The following is a 25,741-nucleotide window of genomic DNA, read 5'->3' as shown; positions in this document are numbered from 1 at the left end:
CCAGAATGGCCACCAAGTTAATTCGGCTTGTTAATGACAAGAAAAGATCTGAGCAGATTGGTGGTGGCCCCAAGCGGTTGGGCCAGGATGTGGAACTTGAAGAAATGATTGAGCAGCTACAAGAGAAAGTTCGTGAGCTTGAGAAACAAAATGAAGGCATCCGCAAGAGACTGATTGCAACCAAACAGCAGCTCCAAGTTCAAGGCCATCGGCACACTCCGTACAGCTATGTTCAGTCTCGCATTAACACTGGTCTCAGAAAAGTGAATGAGTCTGTCACTATCCAAGAGCGCACAAGGAAAGGTATAATTAAAATAGAGATAAACAATATCCTGATTTGTTCTTCACCGAAGAAATAGTTACATATATACTCACATTCTAATTTCTGTTCTTTAGCTTCTTCGTGGGCAGCGGTCTCTTCAGGAAGTATTAGAAAAAAATGAGGCGTTTGCCTACTTTTATTTTATTCTTTGTGGCAGTCCTTATGTCTTGTCCTTTTTTGTATGTCATCACTTGAGAACCCATGATGATATTGGCAATAGGAAATTCGTTTTGGATAAAATCATTAGCAAACATAGCATATGCTAATATGTTAATTTTTTAATGTCAATTCAAATCTCTGTATATGTTACTAGCAGATGTACCCAGCTTTGCTCAGGTCTGTAACTGAAGGAATTTCTTTTTTTGGAAAAAGAAATGAAAAATATACATGCATTTTCAATTATTGTATTTTTCAGGAATGTAGGCTGGAGTGAGAGTTCAAGCTTAGCTGCAGTCAGGAGCCGGTGTGTGCTGGCTTCTGGGGAGCTGGCTGCTGCCCTGTGCTGCTGGTTCTGATATAGAGGCAGAAGGCTGAGGCAGTAGCTGGTGCGTGGTGGCAGCCAACTTCCCCGGTAGCAGGGCTACAGATGGGAGCCAGTGCACTCTGGCTTCTGGGGAGCTGGCTGCCTCTGACACAGAGGCAGCAGCGTAGGGCAACAGCTGGTGTTCACCAGGAGCCAGGTCCCATCCCGTGAGCAGGTGCATGTAATCACTGAGATTTTCAGCAGTTACATAGTTACCAGATTAAGCACATTTTAACATCCCTAACCTTTAGACGTGGGTATATGCATGCACAACATTGAAAATCTTAAAAATAAATGATACATGTGTAGATTCTGGAAGTTTTAAATGGTGAGGCAGAATCATAATTTTTACAGGTTTTTATATTCAAAACTTGTCATTTACTACAAGAGGAGTAGAAATAAGCACTTGTTTTCAGTCTTTTGTATTTGGAGGGATTAAATTATATTAGCAAATTCAATAATTTTTATAAGGAAAAAGTTTAAGGGATTTGTGTTTGGATAGTTTAATGTATCTGTCAAAATAACTTGTAAAAATAGGTATACTGAGCCTCATCCAAAACCTATTGACTCAGCTGGTGAGACCCCATTAACTTCTGCAAGTTTTGTGTCAGACTTGTGGTCAGGAACATTGTATTTTTGTCCTTTTTAAAAAAATTTCAGTTGAATAATCTTGCAAACATTCGTACAGCTGGAAAAGTTCATTGAGATTTAGTTACTATGACACTCTGACCTTAATTCTGATGCTTTTAAACAGGCAGTGAAAAGTAATAGACCTCAGTATTGTACTCTTCTAATGTTTATATAGTGTGAAATTTTTATTACCCAGTAATGGTGTTCTTTCAGCCTTTGTGATGTCATGAATTACACATTAAGCACTTTCATCTAGACTGCCTCTACAATGCTGTAGTTAAAGATGAAGCAAGGACAAAAAACTTAGAATACTCTGACACACTATAAGTGCTCTTTAGCTTGCAAAAGCAAACTTCTGTGTCCTAGACCTACTGTTGCAAAATTATTTCAGATACATTGTTAAGCAGAGGTTTTTTTCTGTTTATTTCTGTCTTTGTGTTGCGGTTGTATTGCCTTCTTGTCTTTAAAAAAAAAAAAAAGTGATTGTCCTAGTGTCTTGGCTAATATTTTATTTCTCAATAAAATAGATTTTGTTCTCTGAGGTGAGAACAGATGAGCATTGCTTGCTGTATTTGCATACCTTATTGTACTGCTATGCATTTCTGTTTACAGTAACCCCTTTTTCTTTGTGTGTAAAGCATTTTGGGATACCCTAAATATAAAAGGAGCTCTGGCTTTTGCTTGCTTTGTACTTGTACATTTTAGTCTTATGAGGAGAAAATACAACCACGTCAGCTAAAATTGGCATGCTCTAAGTAACCGTAGACAACAGCTTGGTGCATAAAAATGACCAGCTAGCTCACATATTGTGAGAGGTGACGTAGTTCAGGGTACTTCACTTGTGATCTCTCTCGCTGGTCCAGCAAGAGCATCCACCTTAGGCTCCCCAGCTCCGCCTTTCATGGGCAGAGCGATTCTTATCTCTCTCCCTCCTGATGGGGCATTTTCCAGGCAGCACAGTTCCCTGCTTACTCTGTGGCTTCCCAACAAATTGAACTGCCTAAGCAGGCTTGCTTTGTTTTCTCCTTAGCAACTACAATGTTATTACCTATATTACAAGTTGCATGCTTAGAAAGGACTCTGCAGTATGTTCATTTTTAAGGTGAAAGCATTCAAAGAGTAAATATATTAAAACCAAACGCCTCTCCACTTATGCTGTAAAGCTTACCAGAGGTCATCCCAACTAAACTTTAGGCTCTGGCAGGTGTCAGTCTTTCTAATCCTTCTTTAAGGATTGTTTACCCCCTCTGTCTTCCAGAAAATAATGTTTTTTTCATCTGTTGAATCAGAAACCTGTCTCTGAATTAGTTTAAACTCAGACTATTTATCCAAAAGTTCTTCCTTTGTCAGTCTCTGAAGAATCCAGTTTGAAGTAATTCATGTGACAGTATGGTTGCTTAAAGAGATAAGGGAGAACTTAATTGCCTCTCTTGTGTCAAGGATGCAAGATATCTATAGGAATGAGTCGTTTTCTCTCAAATGAGCCTGCACATGGCAAGCCCACAAACAATATCCGGACACAAAAGAGACAATCAAGATCTCCCTGTCTGTTTAAGAACCATATTGTCTCTGAAAAGCTTCATTGTTTTCCTTTGATCTAGAAGAAACATTTTGAGATTCAGCCTGATGGTCCATGGTTCTAGCAAGTTAAAGTGGTCACAAACCAGTTAATTGCACTCAGCTGGGTCGATCACAACTCACTGCCAGTTGATCACAACTCCACACTGCTAAAAGTCCAGCAGTGCAGCAATGTTCAGGCAGGATGGCTGCATGTCCTGTCCCCATGCCACTCCTGGAAGTGGATGGGTGTTGGCACATCTCTGCAAACCCTGGGGTGCAGGAAGCATCTCTGCATGTTTCCTCTGCCCGTGCATGTAACTCTCATTGGCTGAGAACTGGCCACTGGAGTTGTGGGAGTGGCACTTGTGGGCATGGGTAGCGCATGGAGACATTCTGTCTCTGTGGTGTGAAGAGATGTGCCAGCAGCCAACCACTTCCAGGAGTGGCATGGGGTTAGGACATGCAGTCAGCCTGCCTAAGGCTTGCTGCACCACTGGCCAGGAGCTGCATGTAGAAAGTACCTCCAGGCCAGAGCCTGCACCCCATACCACCACCCCCTAATGAGAACCCCCTTCTTCACCCAACCCCCTGCATCAGTCTGGGGCCCCTCCTGCACCCATACTCCCACCCAGAACTTGTACTCCTCACTCCTGCACCCCAACACCCTGCCCCAGGCTCAGCCCGGAGCCCCCTCCCACATGCCAAACCCCTCAGCGCCAGCCCAGAAACTGCACCCCCCTTGCACCCCAACCCTCTGCTCCAACTTGGTGAAAGTGAATAAGGATGAGGAAGAGCAAATGGTCAGCAGTGGAGGGGAAGGAGGGAGTAAATAGGGCAGGCTTTGGGGAAAAGGTGGGGTAAATTCAAAAAGTGATCTTGTGTGTACAAAAGGTTGGAGACCACGATCTAGAAGAATTACATACCTTCATGGAAGATACAGCTCTCAGTGGCTATTGGCCAAGATAAGCAAGGATGATGTTTTCCCAGCATCTGTTTGCCTGAAGCTGGGAATAGATGTCGGGATCATTTGATGATTATCCGTTCTGCTTGTTCCCTGTAAAGCACCTGGCACTGGTCGCTGTTGGAAGACAGGATACTGAGCCAAATGGAGCTTTGCTCAGGCCCAGTATGGCTGTTCTTATGATTACTTGAGTTAGAAAGGTGTGGTTTTGTATTAGAGATGTTAGTGGTTACCTGCGTAACCAGTTAACCTATAAGCAACTGCTTATCATTTAATGGTCCTGATTTAACCACAACAACCCCCCTCCCGCCCCACGTGCTCTGCTTTTAAAACTCAGACCAGCAGGTGAGCCCCCTGCCAGCCTGTGCTGATAGAGGCAGCAGCTAGGGCAGCCATAGCCCCTGTCTGCAGGGCTCACAGCAGAGGGCGGCAGCAGCGCTCTGTCTGCGGGAAGCTCGGGCCCCCCCAGGGATAGGAGCTGCTGCTCCCCATGCTGCTGCCTCTTATACAGAGGCAGCAGCATCGTATAGCAGAGGGCTTCCCAGAAGTGGGGCCAGGAGCTCACTGCATAACAGTGTAACTGCTGAGATGTTATTAAAATGACCGATTTCTAACATCCCTACTCTGTATGAGTAGACTTTCAACTTCAGTGGCTTTCTTGATATTTATTACATAGGGAGTTTGTGTGTGAGGTAATATATTTTATTAGAATAGTTTCTGTTGGTGAGAGACACAAAGTTTCAAGCTTACACATTAACTTGTGTGCTATTACAACAATACAAATCTAACCATGAATTAACTGAATATTAAGAATGATTAGCTACTTTTGGAATAACTGAGCTACTTAAAGTCAAACAGATTTGTAACCTTTGGAAATACATGAAAGGTCAATCATCTCAGTTCAAAGGCTGCCAAAGTAGGTAAGGATGCTCATTTAGTTCATTATATGATCTCGCTGGTGTTCCTGTGACTTGAGCATCTCACAGCTCACTCTTGTAGAAGGATGGCAGCTTCAGTGTCGTGTGTCTTCAGTGTGCTGTTATCTGAAAAGCTGATGTATATAGTTAGTTCATGCCTTAACAAATCACTAATCTTTTGATGCAGCAATAACATCAGATACTGAATTTGGGAGGACTGTCCATTCAACTAGTCTAGCAACTCTCTTCAGGGAGGTTACACCTAGCTAACCTCTTTCTGTGTGGCTTGGTGGAGGTGTAGGAGAAGAAGGCGTTTCACTGGTCATCTCTCTCACCCTGCTTTGGTGCCCAAATCTAAATAGAGTTTCTGATGATAATAAGGAACTGAAAGACCTTTAAAATTGATTGGAATACTTACACCATCAGTCAGCTCAATGTAAGATTTGGGGTTCCAATTAATTTCCTGAACTATAAAATCCTAATCATGGTCCTGTGACTGCTAAGATAGGTACATAATTCCTGCACTATGGCTCCATGGAGATGGTCCAGTCAGAGAACAAGAATAATTACTAGGCAGTAGACATCTCTTAAATTATCATTATTGTTAAGTCTTCTTGCAATGAAGCTGGCAGTTATGTTCTTTGCTTCCCAAATTAAATGCCTTCTAGTAGGTCCATATTAAAGCCTACTGATCACCTGTCTGTCACTTTTATTTTGTTTTGTCCATACTGGAATTTTGGTACCCTACGTTCATGATGCATTTTCTGAATTTATACATAGCATTCTATTGTGTATTAGATATGAAGATATCTGTTATGACATCTACATAATAATTATATACATATTTATATTTATAAGGATTTCCCCTTATGTTAAATATTGTTTTCATTAACTGCTGTGTCAGAATATGACTCTCTGTTTTCTTTATTTTTAGGAATGAGATTTCAAGATATAGAAATGAGATCCTTGAGATCCCCCCAACCAGTGCTCCCAAGATATGGACATAGTTTGCTTGAAGAAGCAAGGGATGAGATAAGAAATTTGTAGGATACTTGTTTATAATTCTTAATTTTCTATAATATACAGTTATTAATATGTGATGTTATTAAGAAAAAACACATTCTTCAATGATTAAGGTGTTTTACAGCGCTTTCATTCCAACAAAAAATGGGGTCTTGCACTCTGGCGTTGATTGTACTGGCATCAAGCAACATTGCACAAGAGATTTAGAAATAGAAAGTATAAGGATCCTTATCAAATTGCATTGGACAGAGAAATATAATGCAGTAAAATATATGTACTGTACTCTACGTGGAATGTTGTCAGGTTTTAACAACCTACACATGCAAAATTTGTCCTGGGATATTTTTGTTAGTGGCCAGAGTATTGATTTTATATTTCATTCAAAAATAGCGCTTCTTGCAGCACAGTGCCCCCTATTCCTACGCAAGGCTATTGGATCACCTCTGACAAAAGGAAGAAAGCTATTATCTATGGAATTATTGCAATCATACTTTTTGAAGCACCTGGGCTTTATTTTAGAGATTTCCCCTGAAAAAGGTAACCTATCACAGATGTTGCTTAACTGATTAAATATGAAGATGCATAGTTGGGCCAGATTCTGTGCTGTGCAGTTTAGAAGGTACAGCCTAGGAGATGGGGCTGGCTAAGCTGGCTTTAAGGGTCTGCTATACAGCAAACAAAAACCTACCATTGTCCATGCCCAGCAGACTTGGGCTTGGGCTCTGGTTCTGTTTTGTTGCTGTGTATATTTCCAGACTTATGATTTTGCCAGCCATAGATGTCTAGCTGCAGTTCCAAGGTTAAAAGCTGCTTGTAAATTCAATCTAGCATGCATTGTAAGTTAAATATGGAGCACAGAGAGCCTCTGACACATCCATATTCTGGGACCAGGCTGTGCAAACTATGGCCCGTGGGCTAGATCTAGCTCACCAAGCCACTGCATCCAGCCCATAGGAGCCTCAGCCAGCTTCCTGCCTGCCACATCCCCACTTGGTGTTCAGAAAAGCTGGTTGCGAGGCTCTGTGAATGTTGCAAGCCTGGGGAAGGAGGGAGAGGCTTCTCACGCTGCCCCGCCTCCAGCAAAATCTCACAGCTTCCATTGGCCAGTTTCCAGCGAATAGGAGCTTCAGCATGTAAAGTACCCCATCATTCCCCCCTCAGAGCATGCACTTCAGAGCACCATATACATGGCCTCTGCAGCTGCTCTGCTCATGTTTGAAGGCATGTAAGGCAGGAACCCTGACTAAGTAACCTGCTGGGCTGCTGGATGGGAGCTGCCAGGTAAGCTAAGCACCTTCTGGCTAGAGCCTGCCTGTGGCACCCCAGCCCTCCCTCCCACACCCAATCCTCTGCCTCACTTTCTAAACCCCTATCCTACTTAACCCAAACCCTCAGCACCCCCTTCTGCACCTGTGCCCCTTCCCAGATCCTGCACCCTTTGCTATATCCCTCCTCCAGGTCACAACCCCCCTCCAAGATCTTGCATCCCAATCCCCTACCTCTGGTCCCAACCCAAATCCCTGCACTCTCCTGCATTCCTACCCCTGGTTACAACCCCTGCACCCCTCATACACTCTTCGTCCAGGTCAGAATTCTCTCCTGCACCCATACCCCACTAGACCCTGCACCCCAGTCTCCTGCCCCAGGTAACAACTCCCTCCTTCTAGGGATGTTAAAATGCAGCTAATTGAATAGTTAAGTAGTCGATGGCATTTCCCGCAACTAGTCGATAAGAACTTCCACATTCCTTCTTTGAAATATACAAGAGCCCCTGGTGGGACTTTTGTACATTTCAGAGAAGGATTAAGGAACTGTACAGCCCGGGGCAAATGGGAAGTCCTGCTGACCCCGGGCTGCACGTGGATGCATGCTTTGAAATGTACAAGACTCCCCAGTGGGGGCTCTTGTGCATTTCAAAGCCATGGAGCCTGGGGTTAGCGGGGTACTCTGACCCCAAGTTCAACACAGCATTTCAGCGGAACCGAGGATCAGCTGGGGACTCCTCAGCTGATCTGGGGCTGGGCTGAAGTGCTGCAGGGAGCCCGGGATGAGCTGGGGAGTTCCCAGATGACCCAAATGGCATTTCCCCAGAACCCAGGGTCAGCTGGGGAGTCCCTAGCTGACTCCGGGCTCCATGTCACTTCGGCTTTTTCAAGGGGTAGCACCGCACAGTTGAGCCGCCAACCAGCTGTGCGGTGGCTGCCCCTTTGAAACGCTGTGTTTAGGGTTTCAAAGTGGCAGCGCCACACAGCTAATCCCTGGCTCAGCTGTGTGGTGCTGCCTCTTTGAAGTATCCCTTCTCTACCCTCCTCCCCCTCCCTCTTTGCTGCCTCTATATCATAGAGGCAGCAAGGAGGAGGGAGGTCGACTAGTCGACAGACTATCTGATAAGCAAATGGACTATCCAACTAGTCCTTAACATCCCTACCTTCTTCACGCAAACTCCTTTCCAGATCCCACACTCCCTTCTGCACCCAGTTGCTTGCCCCAAGCTTCCTTCTGAACTCAACCTTCAGCCCAGCACCACATCACCTCCATTAATATAATGGAGCGGCCCCGACCACTTAAAATTATTGCCCACCCCTGCTCTGGAGCTGTGAACATAGGAAAAGTCATTAATTTCTAACTTAGTCACAGAACTTTGTTTTATTATTTTTCTGTACTAAAATTTATTGGTAGCTGTTCTGGTTTTCTAAGGTTTCACTTTTCCTAAGCCCATTTTTGTGTCTGATAATCTTATTTAAGTAACATATGTCCAAATCAGACTTTAGATACTATAAGTACTTGAGGTACCATAAGTAAGTCTGTGAGTCCATCACAAATTCTTTGACTTTTTGGGACCTGCAAGACTTTTGCAGCAGCTGACATGACTGACCCCAAAGCTGCTGGGGCAGTCGCGGCCATTCCTCACTTCCTCCCCCCAAGCACCAGTTGTCACGGGCAGCAGCGGGGAACTACGCCAGCCCCTACCAGTTAACTGGTTCACCAGTCACATGGTCCCAAATGAGAGAGTAAGCCAGACTAGGGCAGGTCACCGTCAGCTCAGCAAGGCTCCTAGCCCCGGGCAGGGTTCCCAACCCCCATGCCACCAGCCCTGCCGGAAAACACAGGCCTGCTGACACCGGCCCTGCTGCTGCCAGCCCTCCTGCCTCCAGATTCCTGGTTACCAGGACTCTCTAGAGGTCAGGGAACATCTGTGCGGGATCATGGATTTTGCCCAAACAGAGAGTCCTTGTTTCAAGAGGTTCAACCTGTACCATTTTTTTTATTAATATGATGTGCTTATTTGCTCATATTTCAGGGCAAACCCTGATCTGGGTGGAACTAATTTGAAATATCCCTTAATCAGGATAAACTTCACTACTTGTAAAAGTTAGCAATGCAGATAGTTTGCACTGTACAACACCACATACCCCAAAATAAAAGGTTTTAAAAATGGAGCTCCCGATTTCAGTTCATTGAGGATCTGTTACTCTACTCATGCCTGGAGGTGAAGTTTTCCTGCCCGCAAACCTTTTGGCAACAGAAAATTATATGCCATGTAAATATATCAGACAGGATATGACGTAGTAAGCTTATTCATGCTAAACAAACTAATTTAAGCCATCTAATAAATACCTCTTTAAAGATGTTATGAAGGGTTTAGCTATTGTAATGGAAAATGTAGCTAATCTTTGATCATCTGTTTTTTGTTTGGACTATTTGTTTCCCCCTACATGAATAAAGTGTGCACATGGTAAATACAATTCTAGAAGTTCAAGTTAGCATCTTTATTCAGATGAGAAAGAAGACTTGATCCAGGAATATAACTTCACACAAGATATTTTTTCTGCTTTTTTTTTTTCCAGTATGAAATTTTTTATAGTTCTTTTCAAAATCTTCTGAATACAAGCTGCTTTTGTTAACTTACAGGGAAAATGTGATCGAGTCACAAAAAGGACATATTGAAGAATTGGAGCACACTGGAGAGGTTCTAAGAAGTCAGATAAGGAAGAAGGAAAAGGAGTTTGAGGAATCTGTTCTTCAGTTGAAAGAGCAACAAGCAACAGGCCAAAGGTATTGTGAAAAATGGAAGGTTCCATATTACAAAGTTATAACGCCTTCTATATGTACTAAGGTGAAGCATTAGATGTCCTAATTCATATGTCTTCCATCATAGTTCTCAAAACTGTACAAGATACTGTTATTAGAGAAACAAATGAAGTTTGTTGTGATTATTTCTTTGTGTGGTAATGCTGAGTCCTAAGGCATTCAAGTAAAGCCTTGTCCTACCTAACGCTGCTCAGTTAGTATGTTAAGAATAGGCTTTGTTCCTAAGTTTACAAACAAGGCCGGATTTAGGAGCAGGCAACTGCCTGGGGGGCCAGGCTTTGATTGCAGCAAGCTTGAGATGCTGTTTTTGTTGCTAGCAGAAAAAGGGAAAATAGATTGCTTGGAGTAAAATGTTTTACAGACCCTAGCTTGTACATTTATTGTCTTACATGACAGGTATTAATCATAATTGCAGATCATGAATTCAAAGTTGTGAAATGGGCTCCAAATACAATACAAAATTAGGTGTTCAAAAGTTTGACAAATGAAGGGGGGCAATAAAAATGTCTCTTGGTTTAGGGCCAGCCTTGTTCACACATTCAAAAGAACATGAGTTCCATAATCACTTCAAATAGAATCTCACAAAAGGCAACATAAATGACCACTCTAGAAAGTTTATTAAATACTTGCATTCCTCATGTTATTTTTTTTTAAGTATTCAGATATGGATTAGATTTCAATGGATATAGTTGAATGTTCCTTAATCCTCACTATTACTTTAGAATAGGGGTGGGCAATAAGTTTTTTTGGGGAGCCACTCCAACATTTTGGTAAGTAGTCAAGGGCCACACTTCTATGAAGGGGGTTTGAGGTCTGGAATGGCGGGTGGAGTGCAGAAGGGAGCTTGGGATAGAGGACTGGGATGCAGAAGGGGATGTGGGGTCTGAGACTGAGTTTGGATGAAGCAGGGGATAATGATCTGGGGCAAGGGCTTGGGGTGCATGATCCAGGAGGAGGGTATGGGTGCAGGAGAGGATTATGGCCTGGGGGAAGGGGTGCAGGATTTGGGAGGGAGTTGTGACCTAGAGGAGGTAGACAGAGGGGGTACAGAGGGTTTGGGTAGTGACCTGGGGCAGGAAGTTGGGTGGGGAAGAGGAGTGCCAGAGCCAGGCTATGGCTGGGAAGCACTTACTAGGTGGCTCCTAGCCAGCAGCCCTGAAGGAACCTGAGACAGGCATCATGCCTATATGCTGCAGTCCCACGATGCTTGGCTGGCTGCTCCGTGTGGTTCTACTCCAGGATAGGGATGGGGAGGGAGGAAGGAGGCTTTGTAGCCTGCCACTGCCTCCAGCAAAATTTCTCAATTCCTGTTGGCCAGAAAGTGGCCAGTGGGAGCTGAGGGATTTTGCTAGGGTGTGAGGGCAATGTGCAAAGCTTCCCCCTCCCTCCTCAGCCAGCAGTTTAAAGTGGTGAGAGCTACTCTGTAGTAAGGGTCCCAGCGAGGCGGCTGTGGGCTGGATCCAGCAGCTTGGTCGGCCAGATCCGGCTCCCTGGTCACATCTTGCCCACCCCTGCTTTAGCAGCTGTTAAATGCAATACAATTATGGCCTGCACATATGTTTGAATGAATATACCAAAACACCCATTGTAGGTATGCAGGGGAAGAAACTGAAGAATGTTGCATTCCTCCCTCTTATAGACTCATAGACTTTAAGGTCAGAAGGGACCATTTTGATCATCTAGTCTGACCCCCTGCACAGTGCAGGCCACAAAATCTCACCCACCCCTCCTAGAATAATCCTCTCACCTATATCTCAGATATTGAAGCCTTCAAATACTTTTCTTCAAATACTACCTCTTCTTCAACCTCTCATTTTTTTCTCCTAAGTTTGTTTTTTATTCCTATATATTTCCCCTTCCACTTTTCCTAATTCCTCACTTTTCTTATCTTTACCTTTCTTCTTCCTACTCCTCCTTCTCATTATTATTATTATTATTATTATGTATTTTTTTACTACTACTACTACTACTACTTCTAGGAGGCTGTGCCCCTACTTGCTACGCTTATCAACCTCCCCCCAGCTGCTGTTCATGCCAGCCCCTCCTCTTTCTAGCCACCACACACGCTAACCGCAGCTGCTGTGTTTGCATACACCCCGGCCATTATGCCCTACCACCAGTCTGCTCCTGCACCTTCCCTTGCTCCTGCACCCTCCATCCTGCCAGACTCTGTACCATCACACTCTCCTGCACCCTACATCCAAACTAGACCTTGCATCCTCACCCCCTTCTGCACCTCATCTCTTGCCCAGGTCTTGCACCCCCATTTCTATACCCAGGGCTCACCAAGCGGCAGCGAGCCCTGCTCACCAGCTGCATGGTTCTGCGAGCTGCGCTTGCGCAGATTGCGCAGTGCTGGCTGTGCCGGCTTGTAATCTACTTGTCACGGGTGAGTAGATGACATGATTTGTCGAGCCCTGCCTATACCACTCACTGGCGTGGGCGGCGCACGTGGGAGGCAAGAGGAAGGAGATGGTAGCAAGGGTAAAGGAAAAAGTTACCTCTGTTTTATCCTTTCCAGATTTGGTTAGGGGTGCACACACATTCACTCATTATCTTAAAAATTTAGTTAGTCTTTCTCAGGAGCTTATAGGAGATTACTCTCATTCTGCACCATGATCCACCTGGCAGCTTGAATCATGGGATTTAAATAAGTGTGGTCATCTCCCCTCTCAGGAAGTTTAGAAAATGTTCTTGCAATATGGAAGTCTGTTGAAATTAAAGTGCTGCTGTCAGAAATAGTAGCGTTTTGGGCAGCTGGTAATGGCTCCTTGTTCTGCTTCCAGATCAAGTATTTTGGAATTTTATTATACCTTTAAAAGCCCCACCATCTCTTAAATTAGCATACATTTGGCTACCATCTGGGTACATTAGTTTCCAAAAAACAGCTCAGTAATTAATGCCGGGAAGTCCTGTGACACAGGAAATCTGACTAGCTGATCACGGTACTCCCTTCTGGCATTTTAATCTATAAGTTTGTCTTTAGAAACCTGGTGATTGTGCGATGTACCTGATGAATGCGCTTCCAAGAATCTTTGAAATTATCACTTCTTGGGAGCTTAGCCTGGCATTCAAAGGATACAAAGACACTCAGAGCCTTTTGGAAAATAAACATTTTATTACTTATGGTTAAAAAAGCATTTGTTATTGCAAGATATCTTCTCTTCATTGAATACCACAAAGATAAGATCATTGCAGGTACTTATTCCAGATTTCAATCCAGTGTGATAACTGAGAGTGACCTTATTAAGACCATTAGCTTCCTAGTCTTGTCAAAAAACAGGACTATGTAGCACTTAAAGACTAAAAAGATGGTTTATTAGGTGATAAGCTTTCGTGGGCCAGGCCCACTTCCTCAGATCAAATTGTGGAAGAAAATAGGCATGACCATATATACCAAAGGGATACAATAAAAAAAAAAGTGAACACATATAAAAAGGACAAATCAAATTTCAGAACAGAGGAGGGATGGGGGGGAAGGTAAATGTCTGTGAGCTAATGATATTAGAGGTGATAACTTTACGCCGGGATCTTAACAAAAATACTAATTATCTTACCCATTATAAAGATAGCTTCCCCAACTATCACTTCTAATATCATTAGCTCACAGACATTTACCTCCCCCCATCCCCCCTCTGTTCTGAAATTTGATTTGTCCTTTTTATATGTGTTCACTTTTTTTTTAATTGTATCCCTTTTGTATATATGGTCATGCCTATTTTCTTCCACAATTTGATCTGAGGAAGTGAGTCTGGCCCACGAAAGCTCATCACCTAATAAGCCATCTTGTTATTCTTTGAAGTGCTACATAGTCCTGTTTTTTGTTTCAGCTAGTCTAGACTAACACAGCTACATCTCTATTACTAGTCTTGTCAAACACTCTCTTTCTTCCCCAAAGAACTCAGCGCCATAATTTAGATAGAAAGCAGACTCTAAGTTATATTGATAAGACTTGAAATTTTGAAAAGCCATCTAAACATCCTGTGTCTTTGAGTGCAATACAAGAGGAGTAATAGATTCCAAGCCAAACTATAGCTTCATCTTCTAATTCTAGAATTACCCTGGTACAATACAAGAATAGGCTGGACATAAGACCAGAAGTAGATCAAGTAGTGTGTTCATGATCCCGAAATTTTGGCTTACACAGCAGTATATAGACTGTAGTGTTAAAGATAGTGTAATTCAGAGCAGCACTTTGGAATGCTCTAACTTGTACTGGGGACAAGCCCAGTCTCCAAAGCTGTGTGAAATCCAAGATTTGCAAAGACAGCTTAAAGCCGCTTTGACCTTTCTATCTCATCCTGGGCTTAGATTTTCTATACTAAGCTTCAAGACAGGCACAACACAGTACATAGTCTAGTGTCTGTCCAAGTTAGGGATGTAAGCGACTAGTTGACTATACCATAAGCATTTGCTTATTGGGTAGTCAAGTAGGAACTTGACTAGTCGCTCCCCACCCCCCACCTCCCCAGGCAGCAAATGGAGGGAGCATGAGCCGGTGCTGGGGGGAGCTGGCTTAAAAGCATCACTGTCTCCGCAGGGGGGCAGGGGAGGCAGAGGACAGTGGGATTGAAACAGTTCCACTTTCACCAGTCCAATTGCTATTCCTCTCCTTTTGAAATGTACAAGAGTTGCCTGTGGCTCTTCTACATTTAAAGGAAGAGGCACAGAGGGGTCCCCACTAGTACAGGTTCCTGCTGCCTTTCTCCTTTTGAAATGTAAAAACCACGAGTGGCTCTTGTACATTTCAAAGGTAGAGGCAGCATGATAGCAAGTGCCCTCCTTATCGACTAATCATTGGAACGTCCATTAACTACTCAATTAGATGATTAATTGAAATTTAACATCCCTAGTCCAAGTGGATTGGCTAAGCATTGAGGTGACTATTGCAGCACTCACTATTATAGTGGCAGATGCTATGTTTCTTATTTCCATTATAAGATTTAGGTTTTTTTTTTTAAAAATGTGCTATTATTTTGAGAAACTTGGCACACAGGTTATCAGGCTGGTTTAGTGTTTTTTAAAACATAACCTTTAATTTTGCTTGGTTGTTTTCAATATAGAAATGGGCAAAAACCTCATGGTGACTCAATTTCTAACGAACACAGTACTCAAGCCTAAATTCTTTCATTTTGAACAGTTACTTTTTTGCAAGAAGCTAGTCCTGCGAGTAACTTAATTACTCTTGGTATTTTCCAAAAACATATTTTGAAGCAGCTCAGAAGTACATGTGTGAAATAAATAATTAACAATGTCCTTTACCAGTCAATATGGAAAAATGCTGTATTTTTTGTATATATAATATTTTTTCTTCAATAGGACTTCAGGATCCGACCTGTTGAACACACAGATTTAGGAGTTCAGTGCATTAAATTATCTTGACTCTACAGTGTTTTCAATGTAATAGTTCTAGTCCCAGAGCAGACAAACCAAACATAGTAGACCTAATATAGCAAGGGAGATACAGTAGAACTACACATGGATAAAACTTTGCCAAATCAGACCCAGCTCAAATAGAAACTTGTATGCAAATTTCCATCTGACTTCTCATGCTCACACTTGCTTGTGTGTCTACATATCAGGGATTTGCTGATTGTTGAGTGTGTATTTGTTTTGCTACATACACAACATCCAAAATCCATATTTCCACATGCAAATTCTGAGTTGGACTGAAAACAGCAATGTAGATTTGCACATGCAGATGCACAACAGCAGTGTGATACTTAGAATAAATTATTGGGGTTTTTTTCTTTATTTGAATACCATTAAAATAAATGAGATACCCCATTAAGTGTTACGGACATGATTTAAGTTAATATATAGTTTTGTCATTTCAAATATGGTGTAGAAATGAAAAAAGTGTACATTGTGGTGAGACTACATTTTTTGCTTTCATCATTAGGATTAACCTGCATAAATTTCTCAGGCATTAATGGAAGACTGATCCTGTTCTACTGAAACATATTGGCCAGTTCTCTTATTTTCTCTTTTTTTATCTCTGAATAGAGAGGGCAAAGTTGAAAGTTGTTTTTTATTTGAACGTGGTCTAACAATATGGAAAGAGTTAAGAGCCATTTGCTTAGCTAATATGGCAATAGCTGTCTTCAAGAAATAGCCATTGACTAATGGTCTCAGTGTTGTCCCATTTGAGAGTTTGCAGGTGTCAGTGACATTCATGTAACTACAATGTAGCTATTCTAATTTAATTTCACTGGTGTAATTGATATGCAAATAAGAAAAAAGTAAGCCCATAATATCAAATAAATGTTTCTTACTCTCATGCAGAACTTTTTTGGGAAGGAGTAGAGCAAGTTATTTGGAGCCAAACTTTGGCTATAAAAGGAAGAGACAGAATTAATATGTCTGCTTTGTATGATCCCTTTGCATAAAGAGTTTCTGATCAGAAACAGAATAATTGGGATGAGGAACTGTGCTCTGTCTAGGGGGCCACTTAAGTATATGTACATACACGGTTCGAAGGGACCATATCATCTTCTCCTTGACCATTTCTCTTTCACTGTTCTGTGATGTCAGTCGTGGAAAACCTGAGGCATCTCTATGGATTTATAGGAGAAGCTAAATAGAAAAGGCAGCTTCTGCCCTGTGTCCCTCCACTGCTAGCATCTGTGTGAATGTGTGTATGTGACCAGCCAGAACAGAGCCATTTACTAGGAGTAATGTGAAAATAATGTACGTCTGCGAGGAAAAAATGGATGGCTTTGTAAATATTTGAGGAATTATGTATTAAAATCCATAAATTGCTTAAAAATAATTATTTTTTAAATTTCTGTAGCTAGCAACTATATGAAATTAAATATTGTCAAAATTGCCATAACTAAACTCAATTCTAATAAATACCTGTTCTTCCTGATTATAAAGGGTTGGTGTGGTAATAAACATAGGCAAAACCTTTCAAATAAAATTAAGGATGTAAAAGGTTAACCGGTTACCTAATAAGCCCCCCCTGCAGGCCCCCAGCTAGTCTGCACCAGCCCTCTGTGGTTAAAAGGTTAAACGCTTACAATTGGTTAACCAGTTAACTTTTAAAATAGATATTTACATCCCTAAATCAAATAGTGTTTGTCACTGTTGACAATACACATTAATTTTGTTTGTCCTAAGCCATTGGAGTTAGAATCTCAGACTCATAGGATTGGAAGAGTCCTCAAGAGGTCATCAAGTCCAGTCCCCTACCCAAAGAAGGACCATCTCCAACTAAATCATCCCATCCAGGGCTTTGTCAAGCCAGGACTTGAAAACCTTCAGGGTGTGGAGATTCCATCATCTCCCTCGGTAAACCATTCCAGTGCTTCACCACCCTCTTAGTACAATAGTTTTTCCTATTATACTAGACTTCCCCCACTGCAACTCTTGAGACCATTGCTCCTCGTTCTGTCACCTGTCACTACTGAGAACAGCCTCTCTCCATCCTCTTTGGAACCCTGCAAAGTAGTTGAAGGCTGCTATCAAATCTGCCCTCACTCTTCTTTAGACTAAATAAGCTCAAATCCCTCAACCTCTCCTCATAAGTGATGTGCTCCAGCCTTCCACTGGACTTTCTGCAGTGCATCCAAATCCTTTCTGTAATGGGGGAGTAGGGGGGCAGAATTGGAAGCAATACTCCACTGCCTTCCCTATATCCACAGCCAGTTACCTTGTCATAGAGGGCAGTCAGGTTGGTCATGTATGATTTGACCGTGGTGAATCCATGTTGACTATTTCTGATCAGTTACATCTGCATATCATAAGTCTATAATATACTCCTTTTATTTGCTTAAAGTATTCGAGTGGATCAGTGCTATTTGTTAGTGTGGAACAAGATTCATAAAAATGTGCCACTACCTTAATAGCTAGCAAGAGACAGTTTTGCTGTCTGTATACACTAAAGCAGGGCTACTCAACTTTTTCGAAGCCCTGGGTCCACAATGATACAGCACACATCGAGGACCGCAACTTAAGTGTGGTTGCATATACATGCAAATATATATGCAAATAGCTTCTTTCACACTGACGGGCGTGAATACAAACATTATACTTTAAGCTGTGGCACCGGACCCAAACTTGGCCAATGTGAGACAGTCAGCATCTCTCAGGCTCTGCCCACGGGCTAACCAACCAGCACTTCCCACAATGCCCCGGCACTCCCGGCACCACCTTTCTGGGGGCTAGAAACACCGACATCCTGTACCTGTCTGTTCCAGCCAGCCTGTCCTCTTGCCTCTTTCCATGCTCACACCACGTGGGAGACGCCTTGCCATTGTGGAGCATGTTCCCAATGGAGGCCATGTTCAAAGGATCCTTTGAGCCACGTGTTGAGCATCGCATAAACCCAAACTGCACCGTGGGCCGCAAACAAACAGGCCACAGGCCGCATGTTGCGTAGCCCTGCACTAGAAAGAACATGTTTTGTACACATAATTATTTTAGCATTTTGTTAGGGCTATTTCTTAGGGAATATCCCAAGTTTATAAAATTGTGTATTGTTTATGCAAGGACAATTTACTGGGCAATACTAGAATGCAGTGAACTTTGATATTTAAAAGAATAAGTATTTCAAGTCCTCAGCTGGTTTACAGATGTGTAAGCTTTGTAGTATATTTTTTGTTTCCAGTATGGCATTATGACAGTTTTTCCAGTAGTCTGTGATAGATAAATATGAGAGGAGAAAATATACATTCCAAGCTCTATTCCTGTATTCTGATTTTTATCTCACTTTATTTTGTATTTGTGGAAAGCTGTTCAGGGTTTCTTCTCGTTTGGCTTGAAATATATGCAGAAACAACCGTGTCACCTTTAGCCATCTGTAGTTTAAAAAAAAAAGGAATTTTTTTATTAGGTCTGTGATCATCTTTAACAAGGATTTTTAATTAAATGAATTTTTAGTTTAATCTCAGTGGGAGCAATATATAACAGAATTGTAGGTATATAGAGTTTCTGCTTAGATGTTAAATATTTTTATACAGTTAAAGACACATCTGCAGCTGATTTGAATGCTGATCTTAGGGCATTATCTATGTAAAATGTTAAGTCAATTTTCTTGGAAATATTTGAAAAGTTTAAGCTCTGAGGAAATTCCAGTAAGTAGTAAGCCTATGACCACATGCATACTTTAAAAGAAAGTGGATAGATTGCAGAACAAATGATGCTTCTACTTGAAGCATAGGATTGCTCCCTGTACTGTAGTTTATCTGTAGTTATGATATTGTCAACATATATGTCCAAATAATGATTGATATTTACATGTTATCTTCCAGAAAAATGTAGAATTACTTAAAATGTACAATGCAAATTTTAAAAGAAAGATCTAAGCTGGCTGTTACACACTAATCTTTCCCCCAAGTGCGTTGTGGAAGTAAGAAGCCATGAAAAACTGATTTGCAAGGGATATTAAGTTTTCAAGGCAAAACTAATAAGACTACTGCTATACCTTAAATCTCACTAAGTTTATTTTTTATACAATTTTGAAGGTCCAACATTCGGGACAATGTGGAAATGATAAAGCTCCACAAACAACTGATGGAGAAAGGCAATGCTCTCTCAGAAATGGAAGAAAAATTTCTTCAGCTTCAAGAGGTAACTAACTTGCATTCCCATATCATATGACAACATTCAGCACTTGAGACTAGACTGTATAATTATTACAGAGAAGCTAACTGAAATTTACAATGTTTCCAGTGTTAAAGTAGTTTTTCAGATAGGTCCAGCAAGCCCTACAGATCTCACTGTATGCCATTAACCTGTCCCTGGGAGTGTTGGCGTTTGGTATGGTCCAATTTTTATTATATGCATGAACTACAGTTTTCTAGCTGTCTCACATGATGTTTGAAATCTTTCTAAAGCAGGGTTTCATAAAACAAAGGTTGGTTTCCATGTGAATTTTAAATATGGGGTTACAGCTGAGTGTTGATTAAAAAAATTGTTCGGAATTCTGAGGATTTGGCTTTTACTTGTGTCTATAAGCGAAATCATTTTTAAGGACCATGAAGCATGGTTTTCTCTAAAATAACCACCTGAAGTAAGTCTGATTGCTGGATGGTGGACTCCATATATGATTGGAAGTTCCATCTTCATAGCACATTCTGCCCCTTCCTCTCCCATGTATACTGTGTAACCAGTGAGGGCCTCTGCTGGTCCAAGGAGAAGTGGGACAATGGCAGGGAAGCAGCTAACATTTTCCCTTCAATTAAATGATGGACAAATTTCCACCACCTTATACTGGAAACCTACTGACCACTACACTTATCTTTTTCATCACTGGACCCACATCAGCCACTAAATCAGAGGCTCATTTAACTGCACATCCACTAATGTGATCTATGCCAGCAGTGCCCCACTGCAGTGTATATTGGCCAAACTGGACAGTTTCTACAGGAAAGAATTAATAGACACAAATCAGCTATCCAAAAAGGCAATATACAAAAGCCTGTTGGAGAACATTTTAATCTGCCTGGACATTCATTAATGAATCTCCAAGTCACTTTGTTGCTTCAGACCAATTCCACAAGCAAAATACACAGGAACTTAACTTCATTTACAAGATTAATTCTTATGCAAATGGTATGAACAGGGACATCTGCTGGCTCGCACACTATCTTCCACATCCTAATGACTGAATCAACCACCCCGTGTCTCTCTTTTTTTCTGTCCCCCTCCTTTTTTCCCTCTTCCCCTGCCCCCTTCCCTTATTTATTCTTAGATCTGGACTTCTAATACTCCAGTCATCTAATACTCTGTGCACCCACGGAAGCTCATGATGCCATCTGCATGTTTTGTTAGTCTTTAAGGTGCTACTAGTCTAGTTGTTGTTTTTTAAGTTTTTCCTTTTCCCTTCTGTGCTCTTTGGATCCTTCAAGCAATGAACCTGTGTGGCTGCAGGGAGCCTCCCTTTTTAAAATGTAGCAGTACCAGATGTATTTGTTATTTGTAAAGGATGTAGATTGAGGCTATTGTTTGTCCTTGTGTGACAGGAGTTCATTTAATTCACAATAAGTTCAAATCTTTGGCCTTTTTTGGAGTTAAACCTTTCTTTCCAGTTCTTATAAGAAATTGATTTTCTGTTTTATGTTGTGAACACTTCCTTTAGAGTTGAAAACTGAAATAACGCTCTAACAAATAATAAGTTTATAAGCCAGAAAACTTACTGAAATAAGAGTGACAAATTTTTAAACTTCAGGCCAAAGGAACCCTTAATGGATACTTGCAGTGTTAACAGTGCAGAGTAAGGATCAATAAATATAGCAGGGGTCAGCAATTCCTGGCACGCATGCCACAAATGGCACGTAATCTTTTTTACTGGCATGCAGGGTGGGACATCAGCCCCACCCTTTCCCCTGTGCAGCTGCAGGCTGGAGCACCAACTCTGACTTCTTGCTGGGGGTGGAGGAGATGCCTGCTGAGGCTGCCTCTTACTTGGGAAGGGGCAGGGCTAGACCTGCTCCACAAAGCCGAGGCTGGATGGCCAGCACACTTGGCATGCTGAGGTGCAGACTGCACCATGCTTCTCCTCATAGGCTGTGTGCAGGGGTAGGGAGCCCTTTCCCCAGCGCCTTGCTGCACCTGGCCAAGCTGGAGCCAGCCCTGGGCAGCCCTGGGAGCTGCAGGCAAAGGGCTAGTCCAGGCAGGGAAGAGACTCTGCCTCCTCCCACTTCTCCTCATCCTAGCACTGCTCCCGGGAGGGCTGCAAGTCCCATTGCTGCTGTCCTGCGGTGAGTGTGCTGGGGGCACAGGGATGTGGGGCAGGAGGAGGAGGTGAAGAGGCAGGATGGAAGGGGGCAGGAATTGCACTGAGGGGTAAGGGGTAATTCAGGGTATCAGGCTGTGGGGGCAGGATGGGAGGGGGCATGGGGCAATGCAGGGGATCAGGCTGCGGGGAGGATCATGAGGCTGAGGGGAATGAGGCTGGAGAAGAGGGAAGATGTGAGTGGGGGGGATACAGTTTTACTTTGCAGAAGCTGCACTATTCTTTACTCCCCACTTCTTTACCTCGTACCCCAACTAGCTATTTGCTGCATTCTCACCCTCTCACATTTTCTGCATAACTCCCCCAACTCCCTCCTTCCCCCAAACTCCCTCTTTTACCTCTCTCCTGCCGCCAAACTCCCTGCCAGACCCTACCCTCCTTAGCCCATCCTGCACCCCAGCTCCCACCCAGATCCTGTGTCCCTGTCCCACTCTCTGTAGCCCTGTCTCGCACATTGAACCCCTAATTTTTGTTCCCACCCCAGAGATTAAGGGGTCCACAAAATCCACTAACTCTGGAACCCCAGAAAAATAAATCTGGCCTATGGAAAGCCCTGAACCTCAGTCCTCCCTGTTCTTTCCCCTCACCCAGTGGAGGCTAAAGTGAGGTATCTCAGTTGGAAGCCACACCAGTGAGGGTTAGGGGTTTTGGAGGAGTTCTTTTACTCTTTACTTGTGTGGTCCCCAACCGATTTTTATGTAGGTCAGGGACCCCCAACCTAAAAAAGATTTCCCACCCCTGCTATAAATAAAGAAAACATTTAAACCTTTTGTGTTGGACATAATATTTTACTTTATTTAAAATGAAGTTTGATAAGCATTTTAACTTTCTCATGTTAGTTTAATCTGTTTAATAATTTAAATTAAACCATTCTCCTCAGCTGTAGCACTAACAAAATGGTTTGGGGGTAATTATGTAATCAAAGGTGAGTTTCCATTAGCAACTGTAGTTGACTGAAAAGTTTGCATTGATCCAGGTGGTCGACAGGGTGCACGGTGGAGAGAGCCCCTCCTGTGCAGGAGGGTTAAATCTTGGCACGCCACCTCAGAAAGGTTAGCAACCCCTGAAATACAAGATAAATAATAAGCAACTGAAATAGAGGGCTATTTCATTGTGTGTTCGTTTGGGTATCCTTAAGCCCAACGAGCAAAGCCCAAGTATTTGCTTTGATTCAAGAACTCAGAGATAAAGTTATCCTGGAAAAAGTGAGACACGCACAATTTTAGTGGTAATTATGACATTTAACTTTTCATAGAAAACAGCAAATAATTTCTAATTTGAGTATCAAACCAATTACACACTTAGTGTAACACGATTCAGTAGTGATGTATGATTTTCAGAACTATAAATACTTTTGTTCATAAATATTGAAATTAATTATCATGTACTTTTAATTATTTTCAAATACTATCTTCCCATTTTCCCTTTTAATCTGAACCAACATAATTACTGTGCAACCAGGGGAAGATGAAAGTCAAAGTTCGTACTCTAGCTAATGGCCTGAAATGTGTCCATGTTGTCATACGTGTTTAGGGAAAATGTTTTAATATAGTGACAGCCATCATTGTTTGAGCTGATTGGATGAAAGAATCCTGCATTGTGATTTGAAAGGCCCAGAAACTCTATTCTGACCATTTATTTACTATCCCTTATGCAATATTGAAAAAATAAAGAGGTTTTGGTTCTGAAACTGTTATTCTGGATTTCATGAGCCATAGAGTAATAATACGTGATAAATTTTAGAAGGTGGAAAGACTTGTACTTCCCTCTTCCCTCCCCCTGCCCTCGGGGAAGGCAGCAACTGTGGCATTAGAAACCTAAAGTGGGTGCTCTCGCTAGACTACAGAGGAGGAATACAGATGCATTTGCCCATAACTGTCTGAAGAAAGGAGTCAAAGGCTGCAAATAATGTAGTTAATTTGTTCCATGATGTCTCTGGCAAAAGAACATCTGCCATATTTCTTATTTTACATAAGATTTATTTTATGGATAAATGAGAGGTAAAAGATCAAGCGGATTACTTTTTTTTTTTACATTTTTAAGAGCAGTCATTTTGCACATAGACTCCTCAGAAAAGACTGAACAAAGTTGCATGAAATTCTCTATCAGTTTCTGTCTTAAACTCCTGAAAATATTACGACACATTTTTCATGTTTTCCACAGTTCTAACTTTCCCCATCCAAAACCATCCATAAAAGATTCCTATATTTATATAATTTCATGTTGGATTTAGAGAATGGTAAATAGCAGACTGACCAGAAACAAAACAACTTAACAGCCATATTTGTCTGAATGTGATTTTACAATGAAATTTTTCATAATGAATCAGTGATATTAATACACTTTGAAATATGAACAGTATAATCATCAGTAATATGCTGAAAATGTGGTTTTACCAACATCTTAGACTAATATTTAAGGATAATTAAAGTATCTAAATTTAATAAAGAAGTAGGTTAAATTTTCAAAGAAATTGTAAGCCTTTCATTGAAATATTATTTCCAAGGAAATGCATCTGAGTGAATTGTGAATATAAATCAATTGAATATCTAAAACTATGGGTTAGCAGAGCTGTGTCAAGTTCTGCGATTAGCATAGCTGTGGTCAGTCTTAACTTTTGCTTGTTATTGCAGTGTTTTTGGTCAGCACACCTAACCACTATAACCACAGCAAAATGTTTTATTTGCTTTAGCAGATGTAGTTTGGATCCTTCTCATAATAACTAACTATAAGTTTTTAATGTTGAGGAGAGAGAAAAATACTGCCTTTCTGTTGGCCATGTGTGCTGACACTGATCATTTGGTTCCTACAGGGGGTCAAGCTTAGTTCAAGAGTGCCTCCTGTTGGCTGAGTTGAAACTGTGTACTATGTGCCAGTTTGCAAGATCAACTACTATTTTGAATATATACATATTTATAACTCTTGAATTATATCATCATTGTGTTGTTATTGGAAGCTTAACCTTTTCTTTTCTTTTTTTCCTTCCCTATTGTTTTTTTATAGAATCAAAGGAACCTTAAGGCCAGCCATGATGCTTTAATGGCAAACGGGAATGAACTCAATCTGCAGCTTAACGAACAGCGTTTAAAGTGCCTCCATCTTGAGAGAGAATTACAGTCCATGACTTTTTCAAAACAAAGGATAGAAGAGGTAAGATTCCATATGGTTCAGGTATTAATATGCATTTAAATCTGATTCTGGAAATATTTAGTAAGAGAACTGTAATTTCAGTTAAAAAGATAATCTAACTGTTGCTGTAAAAATCATTGCCCCGGACCTTTTGGTTAAAAGCAAGTTTAGTATAGATTTAAATTCTAATTCCCTATGTCTGAAAACTATGTCCTATACCTGCCCTTTGTTCTAATAGGCTGCCTACATATTTGATCTCTTTTTCTGCATACATTTGAACTTTCATGTTGACATTAGGCTGACTTCATTTATGGCAAAAAATTTGGTTATTTTAATAAATCGTATTCTGTTACCTATATCAAAGATGCTATACATTTCAAAATATTTCCTATACTTGTGAGACATGCTTAAAATAGAGGAGTATTCAGATAAGCATCACTATTTTGAAATATTTTGTTAGAAAAAATAGACATTGTGCATATATTTTCTTAGCACCATATTGTTGAATCACAGCAAGTTTAAAATCCTTTTAAATGATTTTTACATGTAGCAGATGACTGTTCTTTCCACATGGAAGGTCAAATTAATTACTACTTCTGTTCCTGAGCTCCACTAGCCAGCAGAATCTAAATGCCAGTTAGTGTTGATCCATACTTAAGAGATGATCCTTCAGTCCATCCTTTACTCCCTTAGTATTTCACTTGACTATGTGCAGGAGAAGGTGGTTGCAGCATCATGCTTCAGGTTCTTCCACTCTGTATCTTGATATACTTAATCATTTCTAAAGATTGGCCTATTGTTAATTTATTGTTACATCAGCAAAGTTTAAACTTAAAGTAACTCC

General features: G+C 41.5%; 1 protein-coding gene across 7 annotated transcripts in view; it reads left to right on the top strand.

Moving 5' to 3' along the window:
* The window catches only part of RPGRIP1L (RPGRIP1 like), a 171,832-nt gene that overhangs the window by 20,701 nt on the left and 125,390 nt on the right, over window positions 1–25,741 (top strand). For all 7 annotated transcript variants that reach the window (XR_012906738.1, XR_012906739.1, XM_075940280.1 and 4 more), the window contains exons 4-8: window positions 5–303; window positions 5,848–5,956; window positions 9,849–9,992; window positions 19,496–19,601; window positions 24,772–24,918. Coding sequence is in view for 5 of the 7 variants with exons in the window: in XM_075940280.1 (XP_075796395.1) it covers window positions 5–303; window positions 5,848–5,956; window positions 9,849–9,992; window positions 19,496–19,601; window positions 24,772–24,918 (805 nt within the window). In the remaining 2 variants the exon portion in view is untranslated. The remainder of the gene's footprint in view (window positions 1–4; window positions 304–5,847; window positions 5,957–9,848; window positions 9,993–19,495; window positions 19,602–24,771; window positions 24,919–25,741) is intronic.

This window comes from Pelodiscus sinensis, chromosome 12 (assembly GCF_049634645.1).
Source record: "Pelodiscus sinensis isolate JC-2024 chromosome 12, ASM4963464v1, whole genome shotgun sequence".
NCBI lineage: Eukaryota > Metazoa > Chordata > Testudines > Trionychidae > Pelodiscus > Pelodiscus sinensis.
This window is presented reverse-complemented; position numbering and strand designations above follow the sequence as displayed.